This window comes from Macrotis lagotis, chromosome 1 (assembly GCF_037893015.1).
Source record: "Macrotis lagotis isolate mMagLag1 chromosome 1, bilby.v1.9.chrom.fasta, whole genome shotgun sequence".
NCBI lineage: Eukaryota > Metazoa > Chordata > Mammalia > Peramelemorphia > Peramelidae > Macrotis > Macrotis lagotis.
Window position 1 is genome coordinate 844,564,928 of NC_133658.1, and position 15,355 is coordinate 844,580,282.

A 15,355-nucleotide genomic window follows, 5' to 3' on the forward strand; every position below is an offset into this window, starting at 1 on the left:
TTTTGTGAAGCACTGTGGTTCCACAATGCTTGAATGGTTTCTTTCTGGATGCCTGAAGTATTTTTTCCCCTTGGCCAGAGAGCTCTGAAATTTGGTTTTAATATTACTTGGATCTTTTGCTTTGGAATTTCTTTCAGGTGGTCATCAGTGGATTCTTTCAATTTCATTTTACCTTCTTTTTCTTGAGTATTTTGGTAGATTTCCTTTATAATTTCTTGAAATATGTTGTCTATACTCTTTATTTGATAATGTATTTGGAAAGCCCAGTAATGCTTAAATTATCTCATCTCAATCTTTTCTAGGTTGGTAATTTGTCTGATGACATTGTTTTTTTCTTTTTTTAAAACATTCTTTGGACTTTGGTTTTTTGTTTCTTGAAGTCTCATAGAATATTTAGATTCCACTTTCCAATTATAGTTTTTAAGGAATTCTTTTCTTCATTGAACTTTTATTCCACTTCTTTCATCTGGGCAATTTAATTTTTTAAGGGTACTTTTTTTCAGATTTTTGTGCTTTTTTTTTACCAATCTGTTATTTTGCTTTTTATAATTTTCTTGTATTGCTTTTTCTCTTTATATCTATTTCTTCTAGGAATTGTTGCTGGACTTATGATCTGTATTTTTCCTTTGAGGCTTTTCTTGTAGATGTTTTTCATGTCATTGTCTTCTTTTGAGTTTGTATCTTTAACATCCCTGTCACCTTTGTGACTTTGTTCAATAGGTTCAAAAGGTTTGTTGATTGCTTATTTTTTCACATTATTTCTAAACTTTTAAGTTTGTATTGGGGTTGAGTTCTCATCATCCCTGGTGGGAGGTTGTGGTCAGCATTCCAAGGTTCAGGCTTGTATTCACAGATAATTCTGGGGGTCTTTTAAGTTTTTAGTACAATCAAGATGTTTGACCTAGGGAGAAGTGTGATTCCTGGTCTCAGGTCTGTGTTTTGGTCCTTATACAGAGAAGATCCTTCCCTTCTTGTCATTGGCTAGTACTCCTTTTTTATGAGGCAATCAGGGTTAATTGCCTTCCCGAAGATCACATAGCTAGTAAGATTCAAATATTTGAGGCTGGATTTGAACTCAGATTCTCCTGACTTTAGGACCATTGAACTTTCTGCTGCAGCACCTAGCTGCCCTGTTCTTTCTTAGTCCTTGAACTATATTAGGTAATTAGTGCCTTTGCTCTCTCTGTGCTCTGGAAGACCTCTGCAGTTATGACTGCATGGACTTCTCTATATCCTGATACTGTCACCTGGAACTGAATAATGATCAATGGAATTGTCAAGGACAACCAAGTACATCCTAGGGTCTGTTTATGAATCCCTTATAATCTCTTTCTGACAGGTTGTCTAACACTCCATACTGTGATTTGTGCTAATCTCCAACTGTATTACAGACATTTCCATTTAATCTCTTAAGTTATTTTGAACTAGAAAAATATTTTACCCCAAACTTTTGTCAGCTGTATCACTGCAGAATTTGATTTAATGCACTATCTTAAAATTGTTTGCAAATGAATGTTGGGAAACTTCAGCTGGAGCTCTCTCTACTTCTTTATCTTGGCTCCATCTCTCTAGAGCCAACTTTTAGTGGTCCTTATTCCTCCTTTAACTACTGGTGTATTCTTCTACCTTTCTCTTTACAGCTTTTATAAGCAGCAGCATCTCTTTACTTGCTGTCTTCATTTCATTACCATTTTACTAACTGTTCAGGTTCCGCTCTGTAGAAATTACTTTAATGATCACATAATTCATATATTTAAAAGATCTCTTCTTAATCTTTACACTCTCTAACTTCTGTCATACATAACATTATTGATCATCTTTTTCATATTCTCTTCTTTCTTGTGTTATGCAGTATTGATTCTGTGGAGTTTTCTCTCACTATTCCTCTCTGAGTGAAGAAGAAAGATCAAAGTGCAAATATTTTGTTCAGTCATTTTCAGTTACATCCGACTCTTAATGACTCTGTTTTTTTTTCTGGTAAGATACTACAGTAGTTTCCCATTCCCTTCTTCATTTCCTTTTACAGATGAGGCAAAGAAGGTTGAGTGACTTGCCCAGAATCACCCAGCTAGTACATATATGAAGTTATATATAAATTCAGGAAGAGAAGTTTTCCTGATCTACTGCACTACCTAACTCCACTGTGCTAATATTAGTGAAAAGCACATTGTAGGAAATAACTTCCTAACCATTGTGGATGTTTGAAAATGGAATGAGTTATCTAAAATGTTTCTCTCAATGGTTACTGGATGTATTGAAGAAAAGGCATGAAAATCACTTGTCATCTTCACTTTGTTTTCTGCCCTTCTTTATAACATTTACTCTCATATGAGTTATATGCCCCTTTTAGTCTAACCTCCTGATACTATCCAATCTATCAACCATATCTCCCTTTATTTTTCTTTCTTTTTAACACTTCCTTTTTTACCTCTTCCCTTCTCTCAAAACAAGCAAAAAACTCAACCTTTTTATTTCCTATTGTTTTTGCCTTCTTTAATAATAATAATAATAATAATTATTATTATTATTGATTTAAACATCCCACTTGGGACCTTCATGCAGACCTGTCCATGGTGATGTGGGTGTATATGTAATCCAATCACCCCATAACAAATGAAGGTCAAGACACCAGATCTTTGATTACCAGGTCAATTGGCCTTCCAGGAAAGAATAGAAGCCACAAATCAATCACTTAAATTTCTTCCTTTCCCACCAATTAACAGGATCATCTTAGATATAGAGTTTCAGATTTTAATTTTCAGATCTTCTACCTAAGAGGTGGGGTCCTGAATACAACTCTTTTGTCTATTGGTAATGATCAGAAAATCTACTCTTCCATAGCTGATAAATCTCTTCATCCTTTAAAAATTGGTTCAGAGTTCAATGATGCTAAAATAAAATCTACCTTATAATGCTATCCCTCCTTCATAACTTATTTCCATTAACTTGATCCCTACCCCTCCATGTATTTATCTTGTTGGGCTTTTCTTTTCTGTCTAACCATCCAGAACCACATTCTATTGCTAGCAAGCTTCCCTTCATCTGAGATCTAATTCTCTCACATTCTTTCCAATTTCTTGCAAACATGGAAATTAAGCTTTTCCGAGAAGACACTGTATTTCTGGCCAATAAGGTATTATAACTTGCCAAAGAGATGTGTGTGGGAATTAGCCTTGCCAAATAAATCACTAGTGATTAGTAAGAAAGAATTTTGGTTAAAACAAGGATTGGGAGGGAGTTTATCAGTAATGATATTAGGAGCAAAAGAGAAGGACTTTGGAGAGGCGGACACCAAATTGGGATGAATCTGGCAAAAGGTAATCTTATCTGAATAGGGATTACAGTTCATAATGAGGCATTAGGAATATTATAGTTTGATTAACTTTAAGGAACCAGTATTATAGAAAGTACAAGAGAATGCTATTTTGCTATTCTGCTGAACAGAAATTAGAAATCAGAAGAGCTTGGAACACTGGATGAGAAGACTCTTTTTCTAAAAGTAGTTCTAAGTGGGTAGCAATGAGGTAGACTTTAAAGTAAATTAAATTAAATTCTACAAGTATTGATTAAATATTATGTAGTCTCACAAGCTTATTTTTAATTGTGAATAATTCAACAAATAATATGAGATATTGGTATGTTGGAGGAAAACAGGAGTCTATTACGAGTATTGTAAGAAATCTTAAAGAGGTAAAAAACACTTTAAATGGGATTATGAGGAAGACATCATTGAGGAGATATTAATTAAAACAACACTCTGAAGAAAGGATTTAAAAAGTCAGAAATAAAGAGGGAGATCATTTCATTTATGTCCCTTGAATTACATGAGATCAGGGAATAGTCTGTATACAAATTTTAGTGAAACTAGAATAACGAAAGTGTACTAGTGTCAAATAACTTTAGAAAGATATGCTGGGTGCAGATCATGTAAAGTCTAAAATCCAGGCTAAGGAGTTTATTTTTTTTAATACTTTGTCTGAATATCAATTTTCCAAATCAGATGAAGATGAACTTATTGTAAGGAGCAGACACAGAAGGCTATCAGAATTAGAAGCAGAGATTTTTTTCCTTCACAGAAATGAGGGGTGTTTGCTATTCTTGATGGGGAGAGAGAGAATTGAGCCATTTGATTTATAGAAAGAATTTCACATTCTTGTCCTTAGCTTTATCCTCCACATAGCTTGTGGTCTTGCCAGACTCCAAATGCCACAAACTCAAATAAGCAGGCTTCCACATATGTCATGCACAATCAGTGATTCTTCTGGAGCGGGAGACTATATTTCTGTGGAGCCTTCTATATTTTATACCCTCACCACATTGCCATATGCCTCATTGTTCCCAAAGTAAAAGCAGGTTTTGACTAAGTGATATTTTGTACTCTCTTGTAGCCATGTTTACACCAGAGGATAATGGTAATGAATTACACCATGAAGACTCAGGAACCAGAGACCTGGAAGAGAAATTGAGAGAATTGGGACTGGATGTTCCATATTGGATGTCTAAGCTGCAGGGACACCTGGGTGTGACCTCTTCCCAAGCTTTACAACACCTACAAAAGAAGGAAATCCTGACACTGCAATCCCAGGCAAAATATTCTTGGGAGAAAAGGGCATTAGAGAAACTCCTTCAGCTGTCAAATAGCGTGAGCTCAGAGGAGATGCAAGATAAACAGTGGGTGAGAGTGAAGGAGAGACAAGAGAGGGCCCAATCAGCCTTGATGGAACTGAGAGAGATGCAAGCAGCAGGCAAAAGCCGCTTGGAGGAGATTGTGAGGAGTAAAGAAGAGGAGCTGAGGCAAGCCATGGAGATCCCACCCAAGTACTGGCCAGTGTCTGAGAAACCCTTAACAGAAGTCATAGAAAACATGAAAAGTCACCTCAGTCTCATAAAGGTCACACTTTCCTATAGGAAGACTCTTCCTGACAGGGAGCTCCTCAGAAGGGTGTCAGGTGGTCTCGCCTTGCAGGGGATTTACCAAACCAACCACCTTGAGGATCTTTTGGAGAAGAGAGAAGAACTGCTCAGTCTCCCAGAGGACTTCTATCTGCTCAGCCCAGCACAGGGAACAAGGATGGAAACAAAGGAGTTTTTGTCTTCTCAGGAGGAGTCTGTGTTTATTCAAAGCATGGAGAAATTGGGTTTCAGTGTTAGCTTCTTGGCTAAAGGTGGAGGCTGGGATTTTAATGGAGAGGCCAGCACCAGTTATACCAAATCTTCTGACACTAGAGAGTTCCATAACTCACACTCTGAGCACACTTATTGTTGTACCACCAAGTTCAGCTATATCCCACTGGCCTCCTGCTACTTTGCACGGGATCAGCTTCATCTTTCCAGGTCAGCTTTGCAAGAGTTAAAGCATCTGGAGGATATTCTGAGTCACTCCAATGATGAAGAAACACATCAACTAATGAAGTACAGATGTGAAGCATTTTTCCAAAGGTTTGGCTCTCATGTGAACCAGGGTCCACTGCACTTGGGAGGAATATTCTGGTGGAAAGCTGTAGCTGAGGGCTTCAGATCAGAGGAGATACATGAAGTGAAGCAACAAGCCTCAGAGGCCCTCGATGCGTACATTGGAGGTAGTTACAGTGATTTTGGGGTGACAGCTCCAGGCATGGGAAATGCATTACACTCTCAGTATCAAAAGAGTTCTCACACTAGAAGTTCCACTAATTTGCAAGCAAGATTCAAAATGTCTGTGTACCAAACAGGAGGACCACCAGAGGTGGTTTCTCTTCCACAGTGGAAAGCTGGTCTTGTGTCCAGTAACCAGACCTGGTCTATCATTGACCGAGGTTATCAGCTAGTGCCTGTCTGGGACATAATTCTGTCTAATCATCGACAAGATTTCCAGAATCCTCTTCAAGTGACTCATTGCCTCATAGACATGTACACAGACCTGACTGGCCGATGTGCAAGGACTGAGGATGGAGAGGAGATACTGAGTGCAGTGGAGGATTCCAGGTCTTTAATAGAAGAAGTGAAATCCTGGGAAATCACTGAGCCTGAAGAGAAATTGATGAAACTGATGGACTTCATGCAAAATCTCAGTGAGAAAACTAGGAACAATAACACCTGGATTAATATCTGTCTCAAAGATCCTGCTCTGCAGCAATTCTTGTTGGATACTGTCAGTTTTTGCAAGCACCTACCAGTTCATGAAACCAAATTCATTAAAGCCCAGTTACGTAGCCTTCTGTATCCTCATGTTTATCAAGTAAAAGACTTCCCACAGAGTCACTCAATTATGCAGTGGATTTTCCACTCAGCAAAGGTGCAACAAGATATCCGTATCACAGAGTTTGCTGATTTCATTGAACTCTTAGAAAAGGCAAAAGGTGAGCTTATAGAAATAGACCACAAATCAGAGTGTTTAGAAATGATAGAAGAAGCTCAAAGAAAGGTAACTTATAAAATCAGTTCATCTCTCAGTTCCTTTTTAAAGGTCCTGAATCAGAAAGAGAAGCTAGGCACACACCTTTTGCTACTTTCCATTGCAGCTGCTGTAGGATACAAAGAAGAAAACCAAACCTTCCACTGTCTCTTAGGATGTGAAGAATTAAATTTCCTATTGCATGAAATGAAAGAAGCCCATAAAAAATACCTGTGCCTTACAAAAGAATGTGACTACAGTGCTCAAGCATTCTTATTGTTCACAGGGCTCACAGTAACTCTTGCACCTACTGCTGTGTCTGCAGAAGAAAAGAAACAACGTTTGGATTTCATGCAATCTCACATGGGGCAGTCATGGTCCAAAGAAGTGCTTCATGTTCTCTCAAAATCCAGTCCTGATCATGACTGGGAAACTCTGGAAAAAGACCTCAATTTTCTCATCATTGGAGATTATGAAGCTACAGTGAACTGTGTACAGATGGACCAGGTAAAAGAAGAACTGGAAAATTTCTCTCTGAGAAAGAAAAAGCCATGTGAACCAGAACCAAGTACCAACAAACAGCTTGAAGTGATAAATAATTCCAAAGTTCTGGCTTTAGCCAGGAGACTTGGTCTGCAGCATTACTATCCAAGGAAGATGGGCCAGGCAGATTTCCATCTGATTTACAAGGCCTCTGTGCATGACAGTCAGCCAGTCTCAGAGAAACAGTTGCCATTTTATTTCCTACAGAAACTATTGATGCTGGATTACCGACTGAGATACTTGGTCTGTAAAGATGATGGAAACACAATGACAAGTGGGACAATGACTCCGACAAGTCTTGAGGATGACACTCCGGACTTTTATACTGATTTGTTTGATGATAATAATTCACTCTCTTTCCTCTTGTCCACAGGCCAGCCCCACATTCATCCAATGGACACCCAGATGATGATATTTCACTGTGCAGATGATTTCATGAGACAGTACATTTCAAACAAACTTTCCATTTGTCAATTTGCTCTCCCCCTTGTGGTGCCAAATCCCTGTTCTTCTCAAATAGAATTTCCCCTCTGGTCTCTCAGCAAAATCAAGAGAAGCTGGAGACAAGTAGAGAAATCAGAAGGAGAAGACACAGTCATTAATTTTAATAACCAACTCATGTGCCAGGTACCCATTCCCATTGTGTCTTTTATAAGAGTTGTGAATTCTGCTTCTTCTTCCAAATCCCAAATCTTGAACTCACTTCTAAGTAAGCACAAACATGATGCTTTTTTCCACCGTCACTGCCGGGGCAGCAACAAATCCTGCCTCTTAATGGGAGGTATGGTAGAAATCTCATGGTTCTGTCCTGGGGGGAGAGATGAGGATAGATTTGAAAGGTGTATTGCCTTCATTAATCTCCACGGAGATGCCAAAGATTATGAGAAACAGCTCAGATTTCTTCAAGAAATTGCTTCAGTCACAGTGATTCTTGTATCTGCTTCTGATAAAAGTGAAAGGACCACCAAAATGATCCAGGACCTGTGGAAGTCAGCAAAACCTTTGGTTTATTTACTTGATGACAAAGACAAAACTATGGGCAATGATTCTGGCCAGAAAGTGAGGATTGGAATTAGGAATAGAAATGAGGCTGAATTAATGGATGAACTCACAAGTGTCATCAAACGCTTGTTGAAGTCTTCAGGTCCCTTTCTCAGTCTGGAAGACTGTGCCAATGTTGCTCGTCAGCATGGCTTTCTTGTAGATGTGGACAGGAAGGAGTGTCAGGAGGCTAAGGAAAAGGCACAGGCTTTGATGGCCTTAATGAAAGAGATGAAATTGTCTGAAATGAAGGAGAATTTACTACCTCTTCAAGGGGAACTTTGGCACAAATGGTGTAAGAAAGATAAGGAGCTTTATCACCTGCAAGAGAAGGGGAACCGCAGCCTTGAACAGCACAAGAGTGAGATTGAGAAAGAGAAGCAAATAATAAGACAAACACAGCTAAATAGGGCATTTCCTCTCAACAAATTGATGCGATCTGTGCTTGAAATCCTCCAGTTTCACTCAGAGAAAGACAACAGCACTGAACTGTACTTCCTCCAATGGCTGAGTACATTTATGAACAACTTAACCAGAGATCATTTGGAAAAACTCCAGAAGAGGTACAACCAGTTATGGTCATTATTGCTGGCAGAAAACCAAAAGGGTTCAAAGAGTGCCTCCTTCAACATCCACCAAATGGAATTAGAAGCGATCTCCAAGGAGATAAGAAATTCCTCATTGGGTATTGAACATCTCCTCAGAGAATTTGGTCAGATCTATGAAGCTTTGGAAGAATCTTTGTCTCAAGTGGACACTGTGTTCTTTTCCCTTCCTCAAATTGCTGCTCACCTAATGGTTTCTGGGTATCCCATTGAGCTGATGGATGGGGATGCTTGCTATGTACCCCTGAAGTGGGTGGCAGCTATTTTTGACAGATTAATTGTAAAAATTGGAGACAAAAAGCTCTTTGTTCTCTCTGTTCTTGGCCTCCAAAGCACAGGGAAATCAACTCTGCTGAATGCTATGTTTGGCCTGCAGTTTAATGTCAGTGCAGGGCGATGCACTAGAGGAGCTTACATGCAGTTGCTGAAGGTGGAGGAGACACTCTGGGAAGAGCTGGGCTTTGCTTATGTCCTTGTGGTTGATACAGAAGGACTCCGGGCATTAGAACTCACCAGTAAATTACAGAATTGGGACAATGAGCTGGCAACTTTTGTTATTGGACTTGGAAACTTGACCTTGATCAATATATTTGGAGAGAATCCTTCAGAAATACAAGATATCTTGCAAATTGCTGTGCAGGCCTTTCTGAGAATGAAACAAGTGAACATTTCCCCAAGTTGCCTTTTTGTGCATCAGAATGTGGGGGAAATCACTGCCAAAGTTCAAAACATGGAAGGAAGAAGGCAACTGCAGCAGAGACTGGATGAAATGGCAGCCACAGCTGCAAAACAGGAACAGTACTCGGATATTAGTCGCTTCTCTGATGTCATTCAGTTTGATGTAAGTACCCATGTCTATTACTTTGCTCATCTATGGGAAGGGGATCCTCCAATGGCTCCTCCCAATCCCACTTATAGCCATGACATCCAGGAACTAAAAAGAAGAATTCTCTTGACTGCCAAAAAAGAATCCAAAGGCAGCATTCTGAAGATGTCTGAGGTGAAAGTTCGCATCCATGATCTGTGGAAAGCCTTGGTGAATGAAAACTTCATCTTTAGCTTTAGGAATACCAGGGAAGTTATGGCTATGATCAAACTTGAGACAATGTATAATAACTGGACCTGGAACCTTCGAAGTCTGATGTTGGGTTTGCAGAACCAACTGACCAACCAGATTCAAAATGGAGAAATTCAGGATCTCCAAAGAAGTTCTACTGAAGCTAAAATTGCAGAAAAATATGAAGCCATCAGGCAAGAGCTTCAAAGATATTTTGAGGAAGATCAAGAGAATGAAATCCTGATCCAGTGGAAGGGAAACTTTGAGAACAAACTGAAAAATCTTAGAGAGGCACTTGTTTCAGAAAGCATTAGAAAGTCCAATGATTTACTTAGTTTCCGGAAAGGTCAAGATAAACTGCATAAAAAGAAATCAGAATATGAAAAAGAACTGTTGTTAAGAAGCAGAGATGTGGCTCTGTCATTAAAGGGTAATGAATTAAGTGAGGAGGAGCTCAGAGAGACATTCTTTCAACTTTGGACAAAGTGGGTCTATGAAGTGTCCTCAAATTCCCCTCCTGCTGAAGACCCTAACATTGATTCAGATTTGGAGGATATCTTTTTGGAACATTTTAAACAGGAGCATAATGTAGCAAGCAAACTTGGAGCTTATCCCAAAAGTAAAGGATTTTCCATTGATTGTAAGAAACATGTTACAATGAAGAAGAAATTCAATGTTTACACACCCTCCATAGCAGAGTGTGATAAGAAGATCATAATGCAAACCACCCAAAACATTATCTCATTGGTCACTGAAACTATTGAATCGAAGTTGAGAATGGGATCAGATTATGATATAAGTTACTTCCATGAAATACTGCGATTGATAGACAAGAAAATTGATTCTGCTTCCAGTGAGGCACGGCACCCATTTACAAATGAATATAAAATAGATTTGTCCTTATATTTATGCCGTAAAGCAGCAGCTAATTTTAAGGAAATGCACATGGCATTCAAGAGAGCACATGATCCTGTCACATATCTAGAAAACAAGAGAGAGGATTTCTTTACAAGTTTTAGGATTTCCTGCCAAGGTGCAACTTCAATCACAGCATTTGCTGACTTCCTGTGGAATAAGCTCACTGCTTCCTTACGTATAGCCATCTTGAAAAAGATATCCCTTGATCTGGCTGGAGAGATCAGGGCTAACTGCCCTGCCTTCAATGGAAACCGATCCAATTTGGAGAAACACATTCTTATCTCTCTGGCTACAGAAGAAAACTTTGATAATTATTGGGAATACATTCACTCACCAAAACAGTTTTTTAACAATTATATTGAGAAAGAGATCAAAACATACTGTAGAAATAAAGGAAATGAGAAATTAGCAAAATTTTTAATTAATAGTTTGGAATTTTTTAAGAGAGTCATCCTTTCTGCTATTCATGAAGCCAGCCTGGTGGCTAAGGACCAACATAATTCTGTGTCTGTGTGGCTAGATACATTGTGTAATCACCTTGGGTATCATTTGACCCTTCCAAGAGGAGATTTAAGAAGCATTGAACACCAAGAGATAACTGACATTGAATTTCTCAAGGAAGCCATGAATGAACACCTGGATACTAGAATCCAAGGAGAGGCTTGTGATAGTACATTTATAGAGAAAATCGTACCTGAGATTAATGCCATGCTCTTTGATCAGCTCAGTGGCTGCTGGAATCAATGTCCTTTTTGCAAAGCAATTTGTACAAATACAGTCATAAATCATTGTGAAGACCACAATGTCCCTTTTCATCGTTCTCAGGCTGTCAGTGGCCACAAGTGGCACGAGACTGATGAGTTTGCAATTGATTTCTGTACTAGCTATGTGGCAAGTGATATTAATTTTCGTCTTGATGATGATAGGCATATCCCATATAAGACTTATCGTCACGCAGGTGGTGAATATGCCACGTGGAACATCACTCCAGACACATCTGCCCAGCCATACTGGAAATGGTTTGTTTGTCACTTCAGGTCGGAAATAGAAACTCATTACAATATCAGATTCAAGGGCAGAGGTCAGATTCCTGATGCATGGTTCAGAATCACCAAGAAAGATGTACTGAATGACCTAAAGAAATAATATTTCTCAGTGATACCAAGGAGTCTGACTGTAGAGCCTTTTGATAATTTGTTCTCTCAGAAATGATTTTTCAGAGCATGAATGTTCAAGGCATAGCAGTATCAGATATATATTATAATGTAGTAATCATTAAAGCTGTCATTGGTTTAAAAAATAAAATGTGGTTTAGTGGGATAGACTAAACAACAGAGAAACAGAACATGATCTTAATCTCACAGTTTTCAATAATCAGAAATATAAATTTTTTATGGAAGAACTCTCATTTTCAAGAAGTTTCGGAAAATCTCAAAATGAATTTCGTAGAAAGTAGGTTTAAAGTACCACTTAAGATGAAATATGAGTGAAAGTAAAAAATGGATATATAACTCAATGATAAAAAGTTATATTTTATTTGAAAATTAGAAAAGAACTGGAAAAGATATTAAAAAAGATATTAAAAACAGATTATATGACATTAAAAACATTTTACACAAGAAAAATTAGCCTAATATAAGAGGGGTCAAATGGGAAAATAATTTCATCAAATATCTCTGAAAAGAATATAATGCATAGATAATTAACAAAAATATAAACAAAAAGGGCCATTTTGTGCTAATGGTTGTGATGAAAGGATATCAAAAATGTTCAAAAGAAAAATTGTAAACTCTTAACATAATAAAAAAATCTTCAAAACAACTACTTTGAGAAATAAGAATCAAAACAAAATGATTTTATTAATATCCAGCTAGCTAGCTAGAAGGATGACAAAAAAATAGGAATAAGAAAAATTTTATTTTTGGTGGGTGGGATTGTGGAAAGGCAGATCAGTAAAGATTAAGATACAATTGGAAAACATTTAACAAAATAAATGAAAATGAGGTAATGTTAATAAGTGGTTCTCTAAGTCAATATTCATTTATACAGATCAATATTTATTGTTTATTGGTCTCCCTTTCTACTTGAGTTTGACACATTGCACTAAAGCTTTGTTGATGTGACTGTATATACAAACAACCATTCAGAAAAACCATTTTAAGTTATGCAAATGAAGTGGCTAAAATGTTCATACCCTTTGATCCAGTGATTCTATTGAGAGCCTTAAGTCCTGGAGAAGTCATAAAGAATAAAGAAAAGGGGCAATTAGGTGGTACAATGGATAGAGCACTGGCCCTGTAGTCAGAGGAACCGAGTTCAAATCCAGCCTCAGACACTTAATAATGACCTAGCTGTGTGACCTTGGGCAAGTCACTTAATCCCATTGCTTTGAAAAAAAATAGAAGGTTTGTTTTTTTACACACAAAAATCATACCAGCTTTTTTTATGGAATCAAGGAACTAGAAACAAAGAGTATGTCAATGGGGTAATGGGTAAACTAATTATGATACATGAATATAATAATGGATTATTGTGAAATATTAAATATTGATCAGTCATTTTTTATCACATTACTTTACTATGATAAATCACAGTGGATCAAGAAATATATGAGATTTTATGTAGTTTTATAGACCATTGGCTCCCACTAGATCCCCTGATAACCAAAATTCTTACTTCATTGTCCAGTTAAGTTTCTTTTTTCTATTAAGAGCCTTGCTGCAAATTATAGTCATAGTGATTCAGTGATCAAATAAAAGTCACCTGAGGATAGACAACATCCTGGGTACTGCTCACCAGTCAAAGTTCCTCATTCTCATGAAAATTTCCTATTATTTTTAAGAAACAGAAGTTACAAAAAATAAGTTACAAGAAATAGGCTTCCCCAATGACAATGGCAAGTCCCAAAATAGAGAATTAATATGAGAATCAAAATCATATTCCTTAATTTGGAATTAATGTTCTCATTTATTATGTTTCCCATTCTGATCTTTCTCATCTATAAAAAATTTTCTATAAACTCTTTTCATACATGAAAGTAGACTGGGAGAGAACTCTCAAATGGTAACAAGTCTCCAGATCAATGTCATTCATCACTGAGACCTATATCAATTCCAAATCTAATCTATAAGTATTGATACAGTGACTAAATCTACTTCTTAATTAATATAAATAAAGTAGGGTATCAGTATTCAATTTCACAATATTCAGTGATGTACTCAGATGGCATTTAGGTGATACAGTGGATAGAACACTGGTCTTGGCATCAGGAGGACAGGAGTTTGAATCAGGCCTCAGACACTTGACTATAACTATACTTGCATCCGGGGTCATCTCCAGTTGTCTTGATTCATATTTGGCTACTGAATACAGATGGCAAAGGAGAAAGTGAGGTGATGACTTAGCACAGAACTCTCTCAAATCCAGTTCATATGCTTGTCATGGCTTCACCTCTCTGATGTCATGGTCATCTTCAAGGAAGAAGGACAAAAATCATGAGATGAGAGATAGAGATTTTTATTTTTGAAATAGCCAGTGCAAGTTATTTATTTTGTTTGACTATAGATGTTGCAAACATATTTTGTTTTTCTTGCTTTGTTATGATGAGGGTAGAAGGGAGGCAGAAGAGGGAGGATTAGCATGTTTGGTGTGAGGGATTGATGAGTCCTTTTTTTTTTAAGATTTTTCAAGGCAATGGGGTTAAGTGGCTTGCCCAAGGCCATACAGCTAGGTAATTACTAAGTGTCTGAGGTCGGATTTGAACCCAGGTACTCCTGATTCCAAGGCTGGTGCTCTATCCACTGTACCACCTAGCCACCCCGATGAGTCCTTTTCAAAGCTGCTCATTCACCTTTGGTATCCAAAAGGTCACTCCACTGTCACCTATGCCTATAAGAAGCTGTAACATGTGCAGTATCTACACCTTGGTAAAACTCTCAAAAGATAGGCTAAATCTGATTCAGGGTAAGCTATAGATCTCCAACTCATTGGTGAGTTAAGGGTATGTCTGCCCTGAGCATGTGAATACTTCAGCAAAATGGGTAAAAATGAAAACAATTTGTTAGAGTGATCAAGGTGAATAAGCCAGATTCTCTTGGGTGCTTAGAACATGATCAGAAATCAAAGATACCAAGATCACCCATTGCATCTTTCACCATTGCTATTCATCCTGATTTTTGTCTTACTACTAGACTTCTTTGACTCTGAAGGGAAAGTAAGGCTGTTCAATTCTGTCTCACTTAAATTCAATTCGTGTTCAAGTCAAGACCTCACCTTTGATGTCATTGTTCCTCTTTCAGAATTAAGGAAAGATGATTATTATGTGTAGAAGATAATATAAATATAGAGGTGATTAATTTTCAGGTAAAGGCTGGTATGGAAAGTGATTGTAGTCCTCAATTCTTAACAAAAGACAACATCACAAAATAAAAATGAGAGAAAAACAACAAATCTACATATTGGAGAATATCTGTTCCCACTTCCTAGCTGTAGTCACTACTTGAGTTGTGACAGCTCTGAATCATCTTTCCAGTTTGTTACATTGCCAGATCCAGCTTTTGCAGACCAATTCTTGGATGTGTAGATGTTAAAAAGATTGCATTCCAGACCTGGTACTATTCTGCTTCTGCTGCTTCTTCTGCTTTAGCATCTATGTTTTGAACATAATAGGGATTTAATAAATACTAGTTGACTGACTTGCTATTGAGGCCCTGTACTTACTGACTGAGCAGTTAAACCGTGGAACAAAAAGTAAGCAAACTCACCTTATTTATCCTCACAGCTCTGGAGCAATCTTGGCTCAGAAAACTGCCACTTTTC

The 15,355-nt window shown here is 37.7% G+C and overlaps 1 protein-coding gene across 2 annotated transcripts in view; it reads left to right on the forward strand.

Annotated features, from left to right (window-relative positions):
* Nucleotides 1–12,429, forward strand: part of LOC141508661 (interferon-induced very large GTPase 1-like) — a 67,005-nt gene extending 54,576 nt beyond the window's left edge. For both annotated transcript variants that reach the window (XM_074217482.1, XM_074217481.1), the window contains exon 3: nucleotides 4,389–12,429. In XM_074217482.1, the coding sequence (XP_074073583.1) occupies nucleotides 4,391–11,683 (7,293 nt within the window). In that variant the 5' untranslated portion in view covers nucleotides 4,389–4,390 and the 3' untranslated portion in view covers nucleotides 11,684–12,429. The remainder of the gene's footprint in view (nucleotides 1–4,388) is intronic.
* Nucleotides 12,430–15,355: the final 2,926 nt, after the last annotated feature.